Source organism: Seriola aureovittata, chromosome 17, assembly GCF_021018895.1.
Source record: "Seriola aureovittata isolate HTS-2021-v1 ecotype China chromosome 17, ASM2101889v1, whole genome shotgun sequence".
Lineage (NCBI taxonomy): Eukaryota > Metazoa > Chordata > Actinopteri > Carangiformes > Carangidae > Seriola > Seriola aureovittata.
In genome coordinates, this window is record NC_079380.1 from 2,490,829 (window position 1) to 2,508,302 (window position 17,474).

At 40.2% G+C, this 17,474-nt stretch overlaps 1 protein-coding gene across 1 annotated transcript; it reads right to left on the reverse strand.

The window, feature by feature from the left end:
• Positions 1 to 830: 830 nt before the first annotated feature.
• On the reverse strand, positions 831 to 16,263 carry eve1 (even-skipped-like1). The gene is made up of 3 exons (XM_056400743.1): positions 16,236 to 16,263; positions 9,264 to 9,487; positions 831 to 3,182 (listed from the first exon to the last, which is right to left on the reverse strand). The coding sequence occupies exons 1-3, from the start codon at positions 16,261 to 16,263 to the stop codon at positions 2,697 to 2,699; spliced, it is 738 nt and encodes a 245-aa protein (XP_056256718.1). The 3' UTR covers positions 831 to 2,696.
• Positions 16,264 to 17,474: the final 1,211 nt, after the last annotated feature.

Sequence of the window (17,474 nt, forward strand, 5' to 3'; positions counted from 1 at the left end):
GCAGTCTAAAGCCACGTATATCCAGTTTTAAAGTTTTAAAACTCATTTCTTTTGCTACGTTTACACCTGCCGTCCACACTACTTCACAGTGCTGCTGACCCCATTTTAATTTGAATATCCAGGATTGTGCAAAAGCTGAGACCTTTGCTAGCAGCTGTTGCGCAGTTAAATTCTGCCATTTACAGACAACTGCTACAACTGTCTTTACTGTTCCATGTTTGTAGTATTTTCCACAACGATTCAACTACAGAGTAGACAATCTGCTTCCTGTTTACACCAGCTCAACATGCACAATGTACCTGAACGCTCATGTGATATGCGGTTTCAGGTGTGATTATCTGGACAGAGATCGTTTGAAGGAATAAGAAGAGAGGCTCAGAGCCTCCTCTCTTCTGATTGGCTCACTGACCTGTTGTTACTAGAGCTCCAGAGAGAAGCCTGAGAGAGGAGATGTAAAACTTTGTGATTGTTTTTGGTTTGTAAAACCACAAATATATCTTATGGATCATCACTTCCAATAAAACACAGGAAAAGTGTACAATATGGACCTTTAACTGTGGACAGAGTGAGGCTAGCTGTTTTTTTATGCTACCTGGGCTAACCACATGTTCACTCCAGCTACATACTTGGACATGAACTTTTCATCTCACCCTCAGAAAGAAAGCTAATTCCTATAACTTTAAGTACATGTAGAAGCTGGAAGTAAAGGTTACTGTTGCATTTAGCATTTCCACAAGATTGTTTGACAATTTATTCAATATATTTTTTTAACACACTTCAACACCTTCTGTCTAACATAATCATACAACTGAAACCCTGCCAGAAGCACACTGATATACAGGAACTTTATGTTCTCTTCAATGAAATGTAAACAGCTTCGAACTGTACTCTCTTTACCCTGAAATAGCCCAAGGTGTCAGTGAATGCCACTTAAAGTTTTACAGTTGTAGAAATAAATAAAAGCAGTAGTCTGTAGTGTTACAGCAGAGAAAACAATGAAAATCCAACCAAACCCTGATATGTACATTAAAGGCTTCACTCAGTGTGATTGTGCTTTTGCGACCACTTCAACATATATATATATATATATATATATATATATATATATATATATATATATACCCCTGTGTTGCTTTTTCCTGGTTAAACGCCCTAAAAAATAGAAAGATATATTATCTGAGTCACATCGAACATCCTTATACAAACTACTCTTTGCATTGTCTGTGTCCATTCTTTTTTATGCCGGCCAGGTAAATGTGATATCTTGGGAACACCTTGAGGGAACTGCTTCAAATGTGACACAAATGTTTTCATTTGGACTCAAGGATGAACTGATTAGATTCTGGTGATCAAAGGTCAAAGGTTAATGTTGCTGTGACCCTAATGTTTATCCCATTCTAATGAATTTGATATCTCAGGTACAGTTTGAGGGAATTTCTTAAAATCAGGCACAAACGTTTGCTTGGACTCAAGGATGGACTGATTACATTTTGTTGGTCAAAAGTCAAAGCTTTAATGTAAAGCTGCAACAATTAGTCGATTATATTATTGACAGAATATTAATTAGCAATATTCATAACTACCTGATTAATTGTTTAAGTAATCTTAAATTGAACCCTAGTTTAGACTTAAAAATGTAATGCCCATCAGGAGCGCTGTTGCTTTTCATCTTTTTATACAAACCTGATGTCATTCATTTCTGCAGTACCTATACTGTGGACTTAAAGTGATAGTTTAGGTTATTTGACGTGGGGTTGTGTGAGGTACTGTTCTATACTCAGCGTATTACCTTTTCTCAGGGTATATTTTTTTTAAAGTGACTAAAACAGGTTTGTGCGGATGTCTCCGTCCACAGCAGCTCCTCATTCAGCTTCTGTGCTGATGCTCCTGCTGCTTCTCTAGACTGGGAGAGCTCTGATCTGAATCTACTGCAGGTAATACACTGACTACAGATAAGTACCTCACATCATGTAACTTGAACTATCACTTTAAGGTTTCTCAAGGTGTGCTCAGACTGAATCCAAACCAATTCAGACAGGTCACTTCAAAATGAATGGAAATTGCATCCATGTGACAGCTTGAATGAGTAACCACAGCTATAACCAAGGTCCCCTCTTCAGGAACATTACCAAGAATGAGAGAGAGACTGGGAGAATATAATAGAAAGACCGGAAGTTCGCATTAAGAGTCTGAGCCATCAGGTTAACATTACTACAATTGCTACATTAACTGTTTGGGATGAACAAACGGTGATTGTACAAACAAAAGCAAAGTGAGACAAACATTTGTTTTATAGCCAATTTGAAGGCATCTTTTTTGGGCTGGCAGTGTTAACCAAATGAAATTGAGTTCGATGTGTTAGCACTGACAAAATAGTTAGTGTTCAGGCCGATAAACTGAACTTGTTAGTGGCACGGCTCTCCATTACGCTGCCAGTTTGCAGTGCCATGTGATTTTTGATGTTTTAGATAAGACCTTTGACTTGCGTGTTTCCATTTCCAGTGTTTTGAGGTGCTTTTGATATGAGTCTCTTATTTAGAGTATTTAGACCACACGACACTTTAGTGTATAGCAGTTGCCCCTCCTTGTCGACAGCATTGAATGAAGGCAAAGGGAGTATGCTGCTACTTGTGGCAGCTTATTTGTTTGCAGCAGTTTGACAATCTTGGAGATCATGGTGTAGTTTCCATCTGGATTTACACCATCTCTTCTGTCCACTCCACACCAGCAGGCTGGATGTTGGCCTTGAGACCACGGGGCTGGCTCAGTCCCAGTGCCTCCCCTCTGGCTTTAAGGAGTTGTTCTGGTCCCGAGTGCAGACAAAGGGGACAGGGGCACGAAGATGGATGGTGCACGATGCTGGCGGGGGGGTAGAGGGTTGCTGTCGCCTGAGGCAGCCCCCCAGGCCTGTTGTGGTACTGGAAGAAGCGGAGTGCATCCAGGGGCCTCATGGGTGCACTGTAGGGACTGTGAGCTGAGGATGCTGGCAAGGAGAAAGCCAGGGAGGAGTAGTGGTGAAGGGGGAGGTGGGGGAGTGGGGGCGGGATGAAGGGGTATGGTAAGGTGGAGGAAGAAGACGCACGGCCCATCAAGAGTGCACCCAGGGGGTCGACGAGAGGGTGAGGCCAAGGCACGGAGTGTCTCTGGCGTTTATCCTTCATCCTCCTGTTCTGGAACCACACCTGGAGAGAGGGGATGGAGCAAAGGAGTGAGGAAAAAAAAACAATATGGAGAAAGTCAGAAAGGTGAGAAGGTGGAGTCGCTGTGAGTCTCCTCTATGGAGAGAAAGTACTGAAGCATACATGGTCACAGCCACTCTCGATGAAAGTGAAGCTGTTCATAGACGTCGACAGCAGTGCTCATGTGTTCAAACAGTACAGGAAGAGCAGGCAGGAAGTAGTGTGACATTGGTGTAGCATTGGTGTGGCGCAGGAAAAGTATCAGGGAGGATGGATGGATGTACAGAGGATTTATGTTTCCTCCCAACATCAATTAGAGCGACTCAACATACAGGTCAGCATGATATTTCCTGTCTTGTGTTTAACTAATTACAGTACAACCACATCATGACTGGACTGGACTGTGGACTAACAGGCTGGATGTGGTGACATCTACACTGCTAACGCACACATCCACGTCTTTTGTTGTTTTGTTATGTATAGAATTTACACAATTACAATGTTAACATGCTAATATTTACCAGGTTATGTTAGTTCCTCCAGACATGTTTTAAACTATATAAAAATCCTCTCATATGATCAACATTTTAACATAGTTTTTCCACATTAAAGGTGAAAAAACTGTGTCAGAAGCTCATGTACTCTTACTTCCTATACATGGATCAGGCCTTGAGCCCCGCCCACCACCTGCTGTCTCCAGGTGGACAGGTGAAAGAGCAGAGAGTATCAAGATGGTTAGAGGAGGAAACATCAGAGAGACTCAGCCACATGTTTGAGCCTCAGTCAGACTCAGACTCAGATGAGGAGTCTGAGACCAGAACTAGAGACTAGCAGACGTATCAGAACAGTTAGCATAGTTAGCATCTTTTATTTGTTTTTATTGTTTGTTAGCTTGTAACTGGCAGTGGCTGACACAGTGTTAGTTGTTGTACTAATGCTAACTCTCTCTCTCTCTCTACTGACAGGTCTCAGGTTTATTTAGCCCCGCCCCCCATCCCCACAAGCTGACAGGATTGGTTCCTGAGGTTTGTGACGTATGAAACCCTGGCTTTCTGAATCTGTGTTTATGAGACTGTCATTGGTTCACTGCAGGTCAAGGTGGAAACACTCAGTCATGGAGTTGATGATTATTTCTCTCATCATATGTCTTGTGTTATATAAAAACATCATATGTATGTTAACAAGGTTAAATACTGCTTTTCATCAGAGGAGTCTTTAACATGTTTATGGTCATTAGCATGCTAACACCTGCTAAGTAGCACTAAACACAAAGTGCAGCTGAGGCTGATGGTAATGTCCTTAGTGTTGCAGGTATGTGGTCATAAACCAAAGTATTTAATTTAGACCTGATCATGGTGCCAGATGATAAGACGGGATCATTAATAAAAATGTAATTAAGCCGGAAGTTGGATATCTATCTCAATGTTCATGATAATCCATCCAATATTTCAATCAAAAAAAAAAGTCAACCAGCTGGTGGAGCTGAAATAAAAGTTAAATGATCACCAAATCCTGTAAGATCCATCATGTGGGAAACATGAATGTGTTTATATTTCACAGCAATCCATTCAATTTTTTGCTTTTCAATTTCTAAACATACCAACCTGCTGGTGGTGCTACAGGTAATGTCAGGGGATCATCAAAGTCATTGGGATACATTGTGTGGGAATCATGAATATTACTGTACTAACGACTCCTAATTTATGTAAATATTCCAATTGCATTACTCTGCAGCAGATTCAATTTCGCTTCAGTTTGTCACATTAATACAGCACTAATGTCTCCACCTTCTTAAAACTTTATAGCTGAGGCTGACAAGTTGTGTGTGTGTCTGTCTGTCCAGTCCTCAACTATTTTACTCACAGACTCTCCCGGAAGACTGCGCTTCTAAAACGTCAGGTGGTGGCGTTTACAAGGCCTCGCCTCGCATTCCTGCTCTTTCATAAAAGACTCTCCAGTAGTTGCCAAAAAGGTGGCTGCATTTACTGCATATTAAAGCTGCTGCAGTGGGTCAGTGGGCCTCTGCGTCAAATGTTAGATGCTGCTAAACCTGTCACTACTCAATCTCCTGCGCTGATTGAAATGACAAATAAGAGGAGAGAAGATGAAAAACTCACATTCATGGGAAATGTCAAGGGAGTGTAATCATGTAGGTGAGTAGCTGTCTCTGATTCTGTTTTGATCTGCTTGTTTTTGTGGTCTATAAGCAAAGAAACTGTGTGTGAACAAATGAGGTGAGACAATAGAATTTCATAAGAGCTTAAAATCAGTGAAGGATGTACATTAGACACTGTTGTTGTTCCATATGGAGGTGGAGCTAAAGGGTAATTAGCTTAGCTTTACATATAGAGTAGAAGCAGGTGGTAACAATTAGCCTAGCCTTTCTAAAGGTCAAATATACACCTCTAATGCTGACTAAATAACATTTTCTGACTTGTTTAATCTGTAAAAAAAGAAAAAAAAAAAAAAAACAGAAATGTAGAAATGATTTTTGACACAGAGATGCTGCACAAAAGTACTGTGGAAAAAATGCTCACCAAAAAAAGTTCCAGTATTTAACTTCACCTAAAACCACATGATTTTTACTCTTCTGTTTGTGTAAAGATTGGATAAACCATACAAAAATACACTAATTTGCTTTCCTACATTTTAATAGATACTCTCATGTCTGTGAGATAAATATGTTGCTGCAGCCAGCAGATAGTTAGCTTAGCTTAGCACAAAGACAGGAAACAGAGGGAAACAGCTAGCATAGTTCTTTCCAGTCAATTATTTTCTCCTGAAGGCTCTTTTAAACTCATTAATGAAGACATGACATGTCTTTTGTCTAATCCTCCTTAAGAACAAAGTAGAAGAACAATTTTTTGTTTTGTTTTAGGGAGGTAAACTGCTGGGCTTGGTCATCATCATTTAATTAGGGAGCTTTTGAAAAGAGCCAGGCTAAGGCCAGGAAGCATGCACACTGGATGCGTGGCGTAAGCGTGGTGGCTGTGGAATGTGTTGATTTTAATTTCAGCGCACATTAACGGGTTAGAGCGAACACACTGGCGACGAGACGCAGAAATAGACACAGAAAAGACCCGTTGTTGTCATGTTGACGCCATAGCAGCAACATGACATAAAACTGACACCTTCCACTATAGCTGTCTCTGTCTATCCTGAAGCTGAATATGATACATATTCTGCTACATACACATAAATATTTTAACCTTTTTAACAGCTTTTTAGCAGCTGCATGTGGAGACAGTGGCTGTTTTCTGTCAAAAATAAATAAGAAAAGAATTAATAACGAATAGAAATCCAACATTCAGTAACCTGCAAACTGTAGAGAGATAAAGCTGAGCGCACACACACACACACACTTGTGAGTCACAGCAGTTCACTGACATAGCCACCTCGCACATGCAACGCAGGCAGTGTGTTCCTGCCATAACTGTTGCACCTGTATTCAGACTTTATGCTAAGCTAAGCTAACTGGCTGCTGATGGTAGCTTCATATTACTTACTGTACAGACATGGTACACTGACACTGGTAATGATTTTCTCATTTAAATCTTATTTATTAGAAAATGACCAAAAACATCTTCCAAAATGTAGAACTATTCTTGTAATTATGTAGCATAAGAGGTGTGGGTCAGTGTACTTTTGTATATTTGCCAGAGTCAGACATGCCAGCTGTTCTCTCCTTCCTTCAGTCTTAATGCTTATAGCTAAAGGTAAACATCTCTCGAGTCCAGCTCTGTACTCAGACATTTATTGTGGAAAGAAATCTAAGTGTATTTCCCAAAATGCTGAAGGATTTCCTTAAATTCTCTCTCCCCCTGCTTCTCCCTCCTCTGCTCACATATAAACCAGTGTTTTTAGCTTCAAACTAAATACAAGGTTTAAAAGAACTACAACCATGACAACAAAAGCATCTATGCAGAAATCATGTGGAGTAAAGATAGTTGTATTTTATGTTTCACCTTATGTCCAGCAAGCTGATGTTCATGGACAGACCAACCTTTCATCGCACACTACCTCCACAGCTGCACACACATATGCAGACTGAGTCTCCCTGATGTCTAATGCCAAGAGAAGTGAACAATCATATACAAGCTTTGTGCAGGGATCCTCACATACTAACATTGTTGCAGCTGATCTTGGAAAAGAACAGGAGGGCAGGTGTGTTGAGACTGAAAGCAGAGACAGTGTTGCACTTTGTCTGATTAAAAGTAGTGGAAAATGATAATATACGGCCCTGCATTTGCCGTGTAATAGTTTCATTAAGCACAAATTGATTTAAGAATATGCACCATATAAAGACACTATCAGTAACGTTTAAATACCACGTGCAGGAAACGCAGGAAACCTTTTACAAGATCAGATAATATGGAAGGACCCACCTAAAGGCCTCAATTATAATTCCTTCAGGACACACACACGGACAGCTGCAGACACCACGGTGTTGATATTACACTTACTTCTAGTCTGCTTGGAGGAGCACGTGGACAGTTAGTGCCCTACTGTGTGAACAGGCAACAAGTCCACACGGACACAACAAAGTGCTTACACCCTCTGATGATGAAGTTTACCCAACACGGACCCTCGTGTACTTCCACATGCGGAAAGTATAACACTAAGTTACGGCCCTAATCATGTCAGGTCATGTTGTTGTGCTTCAGTGGTGCATCATACCATGTTCCAATACTAAATTACAATTTAAAATGACAGTGCACTCTTGAATCTATCAATTTGAGTCATAGGTCTTTTTCACAGAAGACATTTGGACGTATCATAGTAGCAAATGTAAATAATTAATAAATAATGAATTAATGATGGTTGTTAGTGGGTTTTTGACTGTAGTGTAAAAGGGGCTGTACTGTTCATGCAGGCTCACTGTCATCCTGTCACGACTCACCAGACACTTGAATACAACAGAGCCATCGTTCATGTTATTAGTAACACCTGTGCTTTTCTTGTTATGACAAATAAACATGTCTGCTATGAAAAAGGACTATTCAGGAATTTCTAGTTATTACTTTTGACCTGATAAAGACTTAATGAAACAGTCAAAACTGCTAATAAGATTGTTTTGTTCACTGCTGTTTCCAAGGTCAAACATAGAGCAACAGAACAATTTTCATCTGCTGATGAAGACAGTGAGTAAAGAAAATCAGTCCATCTATCTATCTATCTATCTATCTATCTATCTATCTATCTATCTATCTATCTATCTATCTATCTTAACACACAATAAAAACACAAACAAATGAATTACCATACAATAAACCTGCACAGTTTCCCGTTTTGCTTGGTAATCCCGCCTGATTCTCATTGATCTATTCAACCATCTAAATCCTCCAGACCTGCCTCTGAGCACCAGGAGTTAATAGCAGATGAAAGTATCTTTCTAACATTAAAATACAGGTAGGTTGATGCTCTAACTGTATAAGCTACCCCTTTAAAACATCTCATATTGTGAATGATTGAACATTAGTTGTTGTTGGGGATAATATGTGGAATATAATGATCTTCAGATTGTTTTCATTTTGATGAAACCATTATGCTGCATGCAGACTTCATTTCAGCTGTGTTATGTATGAAGGATGAAACATGTGTCAGTCTATATTGTAAAGGCTAAAAATTAAAAATGTAGTTTTTTAATAGATTATCCAGGTAAAACACCAGTTTTCATTCACTTTAGCAAACAATGAGAAAATGAGAGAGCACAGACTCTAAGTCCAGTAAAGTGAATTGATAGAGGAGCCTACATGACTTTCAAATCACTATCTAAGCATCATGCAACCAGAACATAACTTTAATAAAACATAAAAACAAGAGAAAGAGAAGTTCTACACTGTTCACTGTTATAGATTATTGATCTCTGTCACATTGTTATATATAGCTAATCTCTAACATTTCATAATTTAGCCACTGCATGAGTTGAAACTAATGGCTTCCTATAGGGGAAAGCATTCTGAAATGTATGACAGTAGCTAATATCATTAGTCCTTATAAACTTATTGGTTTTAGTGTAAAACATAGAAGAACTGCGGCATGCCCTTTAACCACGCTGACTGCAGGGCTGCTTCACCGCTGTACCTTTATGGTTGTCTCTGGTAAATTGAGCGCCGTGGCCAGCTCGCACCGCCGGGGTCTGGACACATAGCTCTCCTTGCCGTACTCCTGCTCCAGTCGGGACAGCTGCTCTCGCGTGAACGCCGTCCGGTGCCGCCGACTCTGGTCGAGGAAGACGCTGCGCTGGGAGGGCTCCTGCTGCTCCTCCCCGGCCACAGCCGCCACCGGCGTCCGTCTGCCCTCCGCCACTGAAATGATGGATACGGAAGCACGAGCTCACAGCAGGCACGTGGCACACTTTACAATAAGGCCTAATATTAATATAGCCTGTACCTGTTAGTGGATGTAGCTTTGTTATTATGTCTGATTAGGAAAGACTTCAAACAGATGTTTCTATGCTGAACGCTACAGCCTGTACCTGTAACTCAGACATTAAAAACACAATCAAACTTTGATAGTCACTTTTCTATACTTACTTCTTGACCCTAATGATCTTTCTGGGCTCTTTATAGGCTCAAAAACGGATTTTGACGTGACATGTTCCAGGAAATATCAAACATAATAATTGCAGCCATGGTTAAATACAATAGATTTTTATCAACCTACACGCTCTACATCTGTGATTGGTGTTGACAGAATGTTTTTTACTCAGAAACTCCCTCTCCCAAATCCCAAATAAGTCTACGAAGTGTTTTATAACAGTTTGATGTTTGGAGTATGACTGTATAATAAGACAGGGCCTACTGTACATCTCTTTATTACTTTGGCTGTGGGTGAGGTTTCGGCATTAAAAAGACATATAGATTTTTTTGGTCCATTCAACGCATAAAGCATGAAAATGTCCTAATTTGGTGCAGTAATGTATGTTAATTTATGCATTTTGTCACGATAAAAAGTTTATGACAAATGGAACTACTTTTCTAAATATTAGGTCATAATATGGTCAGATGAAAAAAACATGTGGGCTAATTATCTTTTTTTACACACAGAGGAGTGGGGGTCTGTGGGACAATGAGGAAGTAAGGTATTAATCAAAAGTATAAATCATAAGGACATATTTCTATTTCTCAACTGTTTAGAATATTTGGAAAATGTTTTTTTTTTTGTAAAAAAAAATAAAAATAAAAGACTTTTGTTTTGTTTTTTTTTGTTGTGCAACAAAACACAACATTAGGAATTGATTGTTTGGGTCTCAGTGATAACAAAGTTTGCTCAAAACGTTTACTCACGCATCAGGTTGTTTTTCTTTAAAGGTGTAGAAATGACAAAATTTCCCTCCGTCTTTTTCACGACGGTCCCGTGTTTCTTCTCCCCTCCAGGACTGCAGGCAGCTCCGCTTCAGAGGCACCGGTGAAGATACTGGCCCAAGTCTCCTTTGACACTCTCTCACACACACACACACTTCATTCAGGTTTGTTCAGACACACAGGGAGAAGATGAGGTGTTTCTGTCCCAACAAACACCCCCTCCCTCCCCCCTCACGCCCCGCTACTGTCTGAGTTCCCCCGGGGCAGCTCTTCTCTCCTCCTCTGCCCCATCACCGGCGCTCCAGACAGGCCGAGGAGTGCTCGTCGGCCCGGCGCGGCGCCGCGGCCCGAAGAGGTGTTAAATGTGTTTAGGGGTAAAGCCTTTGGTCTCCGTCTCGGCCTTTGTACTTTTGTTATGGAGAATTAAAGACGTGCAGGCAGAGACAGCAGCCAGACCCTCATTGTGCTCCACCGTTTGATGTTTGGAAGTAAATCATTACAGGCCTAATGGCTCCAAATTGGCCGATGTGGAGCACTGTGCAGAGGACTTATTAATTACTATAATTATTATGGCTACAGCTGTCCGTATGATAGACCTATCATTCATTCTCAGTCTGGTTTGACAAATATTATAACTTATTATCATTTCTTATAGCCTATCGATTATTCTCAAGGCATTTCCTTCCCTTTCCTTTTTTCGAGAGTCGATGTATTTTTTAATTTTTCTGGGATGTAAATAAAGTAAACAAGCATCTTATTTTGAAATAAGAATTTCAGACCTGTTATAAAATAAATTGGCTCGTGGTTTTGCATTTAGATTTGAAGAAATATTCAGATCAGTTTAAAAAAATAATAATAAGCGGTTATGACTTCACGGGGCAGATGAATTGAGCTTTAGCAGCACATTAATCAAACCGTTCGGCTATAAGTGCACAGCCGTACCTCCAGGGTAGAAGCTGACCTTTGAACCTGTGTTTTGGGGTTTATTATAGCTATAATCTGCTCTGATTGTTAATCCAGCGGTCAGATGATGATAAAAAGGACAGAGACAGACAGACGCCAGGTAGGGTGGAGTCACTGTTACACGGAGGAAAGTTATCATTATAAAAAGAAAACACAGGTGCTATAGAAGAATCATATCCAGACCGAGCAGTCCCAGTTGCAGAGTATTATCATGAATGAACATTTTGATGCGTAAAGAGCTCAACTCTGCTCATCTGTTGTTCAATAGTGTGTGAACTGCAGTGGAGGGAGAGCTTTTATTTAATGAAGTAAAAGAAGCAAATAGCTCAGTGTAGCTGACCTACAGTCAATTTTCAAAAAGTATTAGCACAGAAATATGAATAAAAAGCCCAAAGTAAAAACACTCATCATGCAGAATAATGAAACTATAACCACTGACGCATTAATGTGATATTTTGTGGGCTACTGTCAGAATCTGCAAAGTAACTGATAGCCTACCTGAAGTTATCCACTGAGTGTTAGGAGAAGTAGAATATTTCACTCTATAACGTAGTAAAAGTATGAAGTAGCATGAAATGGAATTAGTGGAATAAAGAAAAAGTACCTCAACATTTTACAAGTGAAATGTAGTTTTATGACTGTGCAGTGTCGTTTCCTGAGAAACGTTTGTCTTTTCTTGACAGTGGCTTTGTTTCCTCCTACGTACAGGGAAGTAAAGGCTGAAAATATGAGAGTGAAAATAAAGCACTGTTAATACATCAAATATTCATGATTTTATTTCATGCATGTAAATGACATACTATGCATGAACAAATTCCTTTTTGTTTGTCATATCATTCACAAACACAGAGATGTGCAGTATGTAGAGTGATGTTCAGGTCAGTTAGACAGAGGGGTGGAGCTTTTATGAACAAACTGATAAAACTTGGTTGTACTGTGTAAAAACTACTGTCAACACCAATCAAAGATATAGAGCATAATAAAAATCCTTTGTATTTAACTGTGATTTATAGCTGGAGTCTCTCTAACAGAAGTAATCATTTTCTGTAGCAGACTTCTGAAACATGGGATCATTTCAAAATAAAAGTTATTCTTATAAAATTTGTTAGAGTTATGAAGTATGATTGTACATTTACCAATCAAAAAGTGACAGAATGAGAGCCAGCTGTTGATGATGTCTGACAGTGCTCTTTGCACACTCGCATGAAGTAGGAGGATTAACAAGAGACATTAAAAACAAAATGGACAAAAAACCAGACAGAGATGCTCTGACTTTAAGTCCATGCCGTATGCACCGGTGATCCTGGATATTGAAACTCTAACACCACTGTCAGGGAGGGTTTATATCTGTTGACTGCTGGCTGCTTATTTAAGAAGCTGAATGTCCTGATATTTACTTTGATCTGTTATTTCTTCACCCTTGTTTCCAATCTCTTCCTCCAAGCAGCCTCTCACACATTAATGCCTACAGTATCCTGCCAATGTTTCTATGGGTCAAGCTCCAAAAACACTGGATCCTTTAACCTCCATAATGCAAGTTAATAGCATCTCTATTACAGCCTCCCTGTCTGGTTAATTCCCACATCTTTTAAACTGCATTATTCTAATTTGAAATGTAGGTTTCTGTTATGAATTTAAAGTCTTCAAGCATAAGCACATTAACAGATCTTCATAATATTATCATGTCACACTTGAAAAAATACTTGGATTTGTCCCTGGTTTTTGTTTTGGTATGAGAGGAATCTGCTTGTTTCATTTCACTGTTGCTGTCACTTGTGTAGGAATGGCAGGAGCTTGGGGAGGTATTCATGCCCACAACACACACACACACACACACACACACACACACACAGGGGAGAACAGAGAAGACACAGGGAAATACAATGGAAGGGAGAAAAAAGAACTAACCTGAGCCTTGACACTTTGATCACACTGACCCACTGATGCCATTCAAACGCTCAGAACATTATTTCAAATTCTTGTATAGATACCATATGTGTCCAGATATATAAGGACAAGATTGGGTTAGGGTTCTTTTTTTTTTATTAGAAAATAAAGTGAAACTAGCGGAGTAATCTGTTTTTCCACACTTTTTCTTTAAACTTAGTGACAAAATAAATTGTTCCAGACTTATCTGATGGCCTGATCTGCAGGACGTCTTTCCAAAAACTGTTACAATTCACAGTTGAAACAAAACTGCTTCAAAACTACTTCAGAGGAAATAAAAGGAAAGCTGGTTTAGTGCACAGTCATAATGTATGAGGTGATAGGATGCTTCTGGGTAAATACTGTGTGTGACTAGTGCTCAGTTAACGTGCTATAATATTGCTGAACCTGAATACTGAGTGAGCAGGTGAAAGGTTCAGCATGTTCCTCATGAACACACGGGATGTATCTTCACAGTCCAGCAGCTTTCTGCCCTCCTGCTTAACTTGCTGTTCCCTCTCTCTGGGGTAAACACTGGAACAATGTGAAGATGGTTAGAGAAATGGTCTGACCTCAGTTTGAGGCTGTGGGAATAAAGGTTGGGAGGCTGTCACTGAGAGGGATGAAGTGTCTCGCTCTGTTGACTGATCAAACCCTAACACTCTGTCTTCTTCACTGTTTTCATATTGGAGGAACCATGCACATGCTGCATTACTTCTAGGTGCAACATGTGTTAAACATATGCAGCTAGGTCGCACATGTTGCTATACTGTTTATGAACTTACAGAAAATATGTGTGCTGTCCCCGAGTACACCCATATCATCAATGTGTTCAAAATGAAACAACCTAGCTGGGTTTGTGCAACATCTGCCAACGTCTCCATACCAGTAGTGTGTACAATGTATAGCCCATACCCCCCCCCCCCCCCCCCCAACCCTCAGTGGCAGTGATGATTGGAAGCCTTTTTGTTCAGCATGATGGTTAACAGTCTTATATTTGTATTTTCTTTGTAAGGCCTGTTCTAAAGTGTTTCTTATATGCACAACCTCCAGATATTATAAAGAACTCATCTCTTCAGTCCAAACTCAATATTCCATAATGACAAAGCAAAAGCTGAATTTTTTTAAATGTTTGCAAATGTGTTAAAAATCAAACAACTGAAATATCAAATTGACATAAGTATTCAGACACTTTGCTATGACACATTTCTCTTGATCATCTCTGAGATGTTTCTACACCTTGACTGGGGTAAACTTGTGTTAAATTCAGCTGATTGGACAAACACTATCTATATATAGTCTCACAGATGACAATGCAGATCAGAGAAAAACCAAGCTGTGAGGTGCCTGCAGAACTCAGACAGGATTGTGTCGAGGCTCAGATATGGGTGAGGATACAACAAAATTCCTGCTGCATTGAAGGTTCCCAAGAGCACAGTGGCGTCCATCATTCTTAAATGAAGAAGTTTGGAACAACCAGGACTGGACCCGGACTAACTGAGTGATCAGGGAGAAGGGCCTTGGTGAGAGAGAAGACCAAGAACCTGATGGTCACTCTGAGCTTTAGAGAACCTGTCCCATCAGTCCACAGAATCTTGTTTCTCTGAGAGAGACTTTCACAGAGAAGAAACTTCATCTGGCCTTTCTGCGGCTCGGTTCACACCTGGCATTAACATGCGTCACAGGTGGGCTGATCACAAGCTAACAGCTCTAAGCACGTCAGTTCACACCTGGCATTAGACTTCGTCTCCATGTGCGTCTCAAGTGACCCACTTCCCCACTCTAAATGTAAATAAACATGTGTTTGTTGTTTTTAGCTAGTTTAACTATGACTGAGAGAAAGAGAGAGAGAGAGAGAGAGAGAGAGAGAGCTCACGGCTCTACAGTGAAATCAGGTTTTATCTAGTTGAAATAGTCCAGTATTTTCGGTTCATGATGGAACAGTGTTGGGACTAATCAGACTGTAGCAGAGGACGTCAGTAGAGTAGCTGCTCCTTCAGTGTGGCCCAGGACACATTTGCATTCACACTGCTAAAAGAATGTGGCCACATGTGGTCCAGACCTCCTCCGAATGTGGTCTGAGTGACTGGATCTCAAATGCGTCCTAAATGTGTCTCAATGCGTGATTGGATCACCTGAGACGGATGTTAATATCAGGTCTGAACAGGGCCTGTCATAAAGTCCAGATCGGTGGAGTGTTGCAGTGATGGTCGACCCTCTGGAAGTTTCTCCCATCTTCACACAGGATCTCAGCTCACCAATCTATTAGCTTACAGACAGAGAGACAGACAGAGAGACAGACAGACAGACAGACAGACAGAGAGACAGAGAGACAGAGAGACAGACAGACAGACAGACAGACAGAGAGACAGACAGACAGACAGACAGAGAGACAGAGAGACAGACAGACAGACAGACAGAGAGACAGACAGACAGACAGACAGACAGACAGACAGACAGACACTGCCATTCCTAAGCCATGTGAACAGCGTGACGAAAAGTGAACATAAATTGTGAATGAGCCCAAATTCTGGTCTCTTCTGTGAACGTCAGATGCTAGTCCACCACTGTGACCTCCACATCCTTGCTTGCATATTTGCTACATAATAGGACACTACTTCCTGTATTGATACCAAACATATGTGCTGTACATAAAGCAAACTAATCCTCTATGAATGTATTTCCTGGGGTACTAAGCTGGATTTGACTATTAGCCACATTTAGCCTTTTCTGCTGTGTGGAACACAGATATTTGTAAGAACTTGTGAATGTGAATGTGTTGTTGAGTGCACCTCTTTCTTCATTAGATTCTTGAAGGGAGCATGTCTTTTATGTTTTCTGTCGAGGACTTTTGTTTAACCTATGTTCCCCAACAGGGGGCTGGCCATGGTGGAAGCTTCCTTATGAAATCTAACCTTCAAAATCCCTGTGTCGAGCTATTTACACAACACATGGGTGTGGGGTGGCTGAGGTTGGGGAACAAATGTGTTCAGGGTTGAAAAACAGCATTTAGTTATTAGGTGTTCAGACTGCATTAAAAATGAGAGGTTGTATTGTTTGGGTCATGCTGTTTTACATACCTGTGAGAAGATGAAACTCAATTCAGTAGTCCATTTTAAAGGTCCCATATTTTCTTCTTCTCTGTGTTTTGTTTGACATGTTGATCCATAAGAAGATATACTTGTAGTTTTAAGAACCAAAAACCATCTCAATGTAGTTTTACATCTCCTCTCTCAGGCTTCTCAGGAGGCTCTGAGCCTCTCTTCTGATTGGCTGACTGTTTTCTGAGTGATCCAATAGAAATATAACAGATTTCAGGTAAACACTCAGAGAAACCAAATCCTGCAAGGTTGGATGCTGGGTCCCGGTGGGTGGGGCTTCGTGACTGCTTTGTTGTGACATCACAAAGTTCCTGAAGTCCGGGTGGCTGGTTGTAAGGCTCAGTGTCTGAACACAGGCTGTGTGCATTTCTCTGTGGACTGAGGCTTTGATACTTTCACAGTATTAATATAGAACCTAGACCTGCTTTATAATCAAACTACACATGGACATCTACCTTTAGACTATATGAGGCCTTAAGGAACATCCATGAGTGAAGGTTTAAAACACTGCATATTGGTTTATAATGCTATGAGACATGAGAATATACTATAAGACAGGAAGTTTAATAATTTAACAATAATTTAACCTTCATGACTGGGAATTTTTTTTGTCTGACCTAAATTTGTCATAAAAATCATAATTCACGTGGCCACTAGAGGTTCATGTCAGGTATACGTAAACAAGTTTGAATATACGATGCTATTGTTTTCCTTGTGACGACAGTGTTGCTATAAATCACGTAAATATGAAATTTCAGAACAGAACATTCTTCATTAATATAAAGTACTTACATTTAACTTCAGCAAGGCTCTGACAGTTAACCAGTTGTATAAAATTAATTAGACTGAATTCAATCCTCTCACAATCGCTTTGAATTTGATGTTCAAACAGAACCGGACTGCCTGTGTTTAAAATAGTAGGTGGAAAGTTGCCTTGCTTGGGGCAGTTAGGGACAGCATTGTGTTTCTCATTGACTTTGATCCATCCGGATTTCATC

What these genes read in the sequence shown, in the direction of transcription:
- eve1 (XM_056400743.1), bottom strand. Translation starts at nt 16,263, where the DNA reads ATGGCCAGCCCCCTGTTGGGGAACATAG. An exon ending in CCCCCTGTTGGGGAACATAG is followed by an intron (nt 9,488 to 16,235) that starts GTTAAACAAAAG and finishes CCATCATTTCAG; the next exon opens with TGGCGGAGGGCAGACGGACG. An exon ending in TACCAGAGACAACCATAAAG is followed by an intron (nt 3,183 to 9,263) that starts GTACAGCGGTGA and finishes CCCTCTCTCCAG; the next exon opens with GTGTGGTTCCAGAACAGGAG.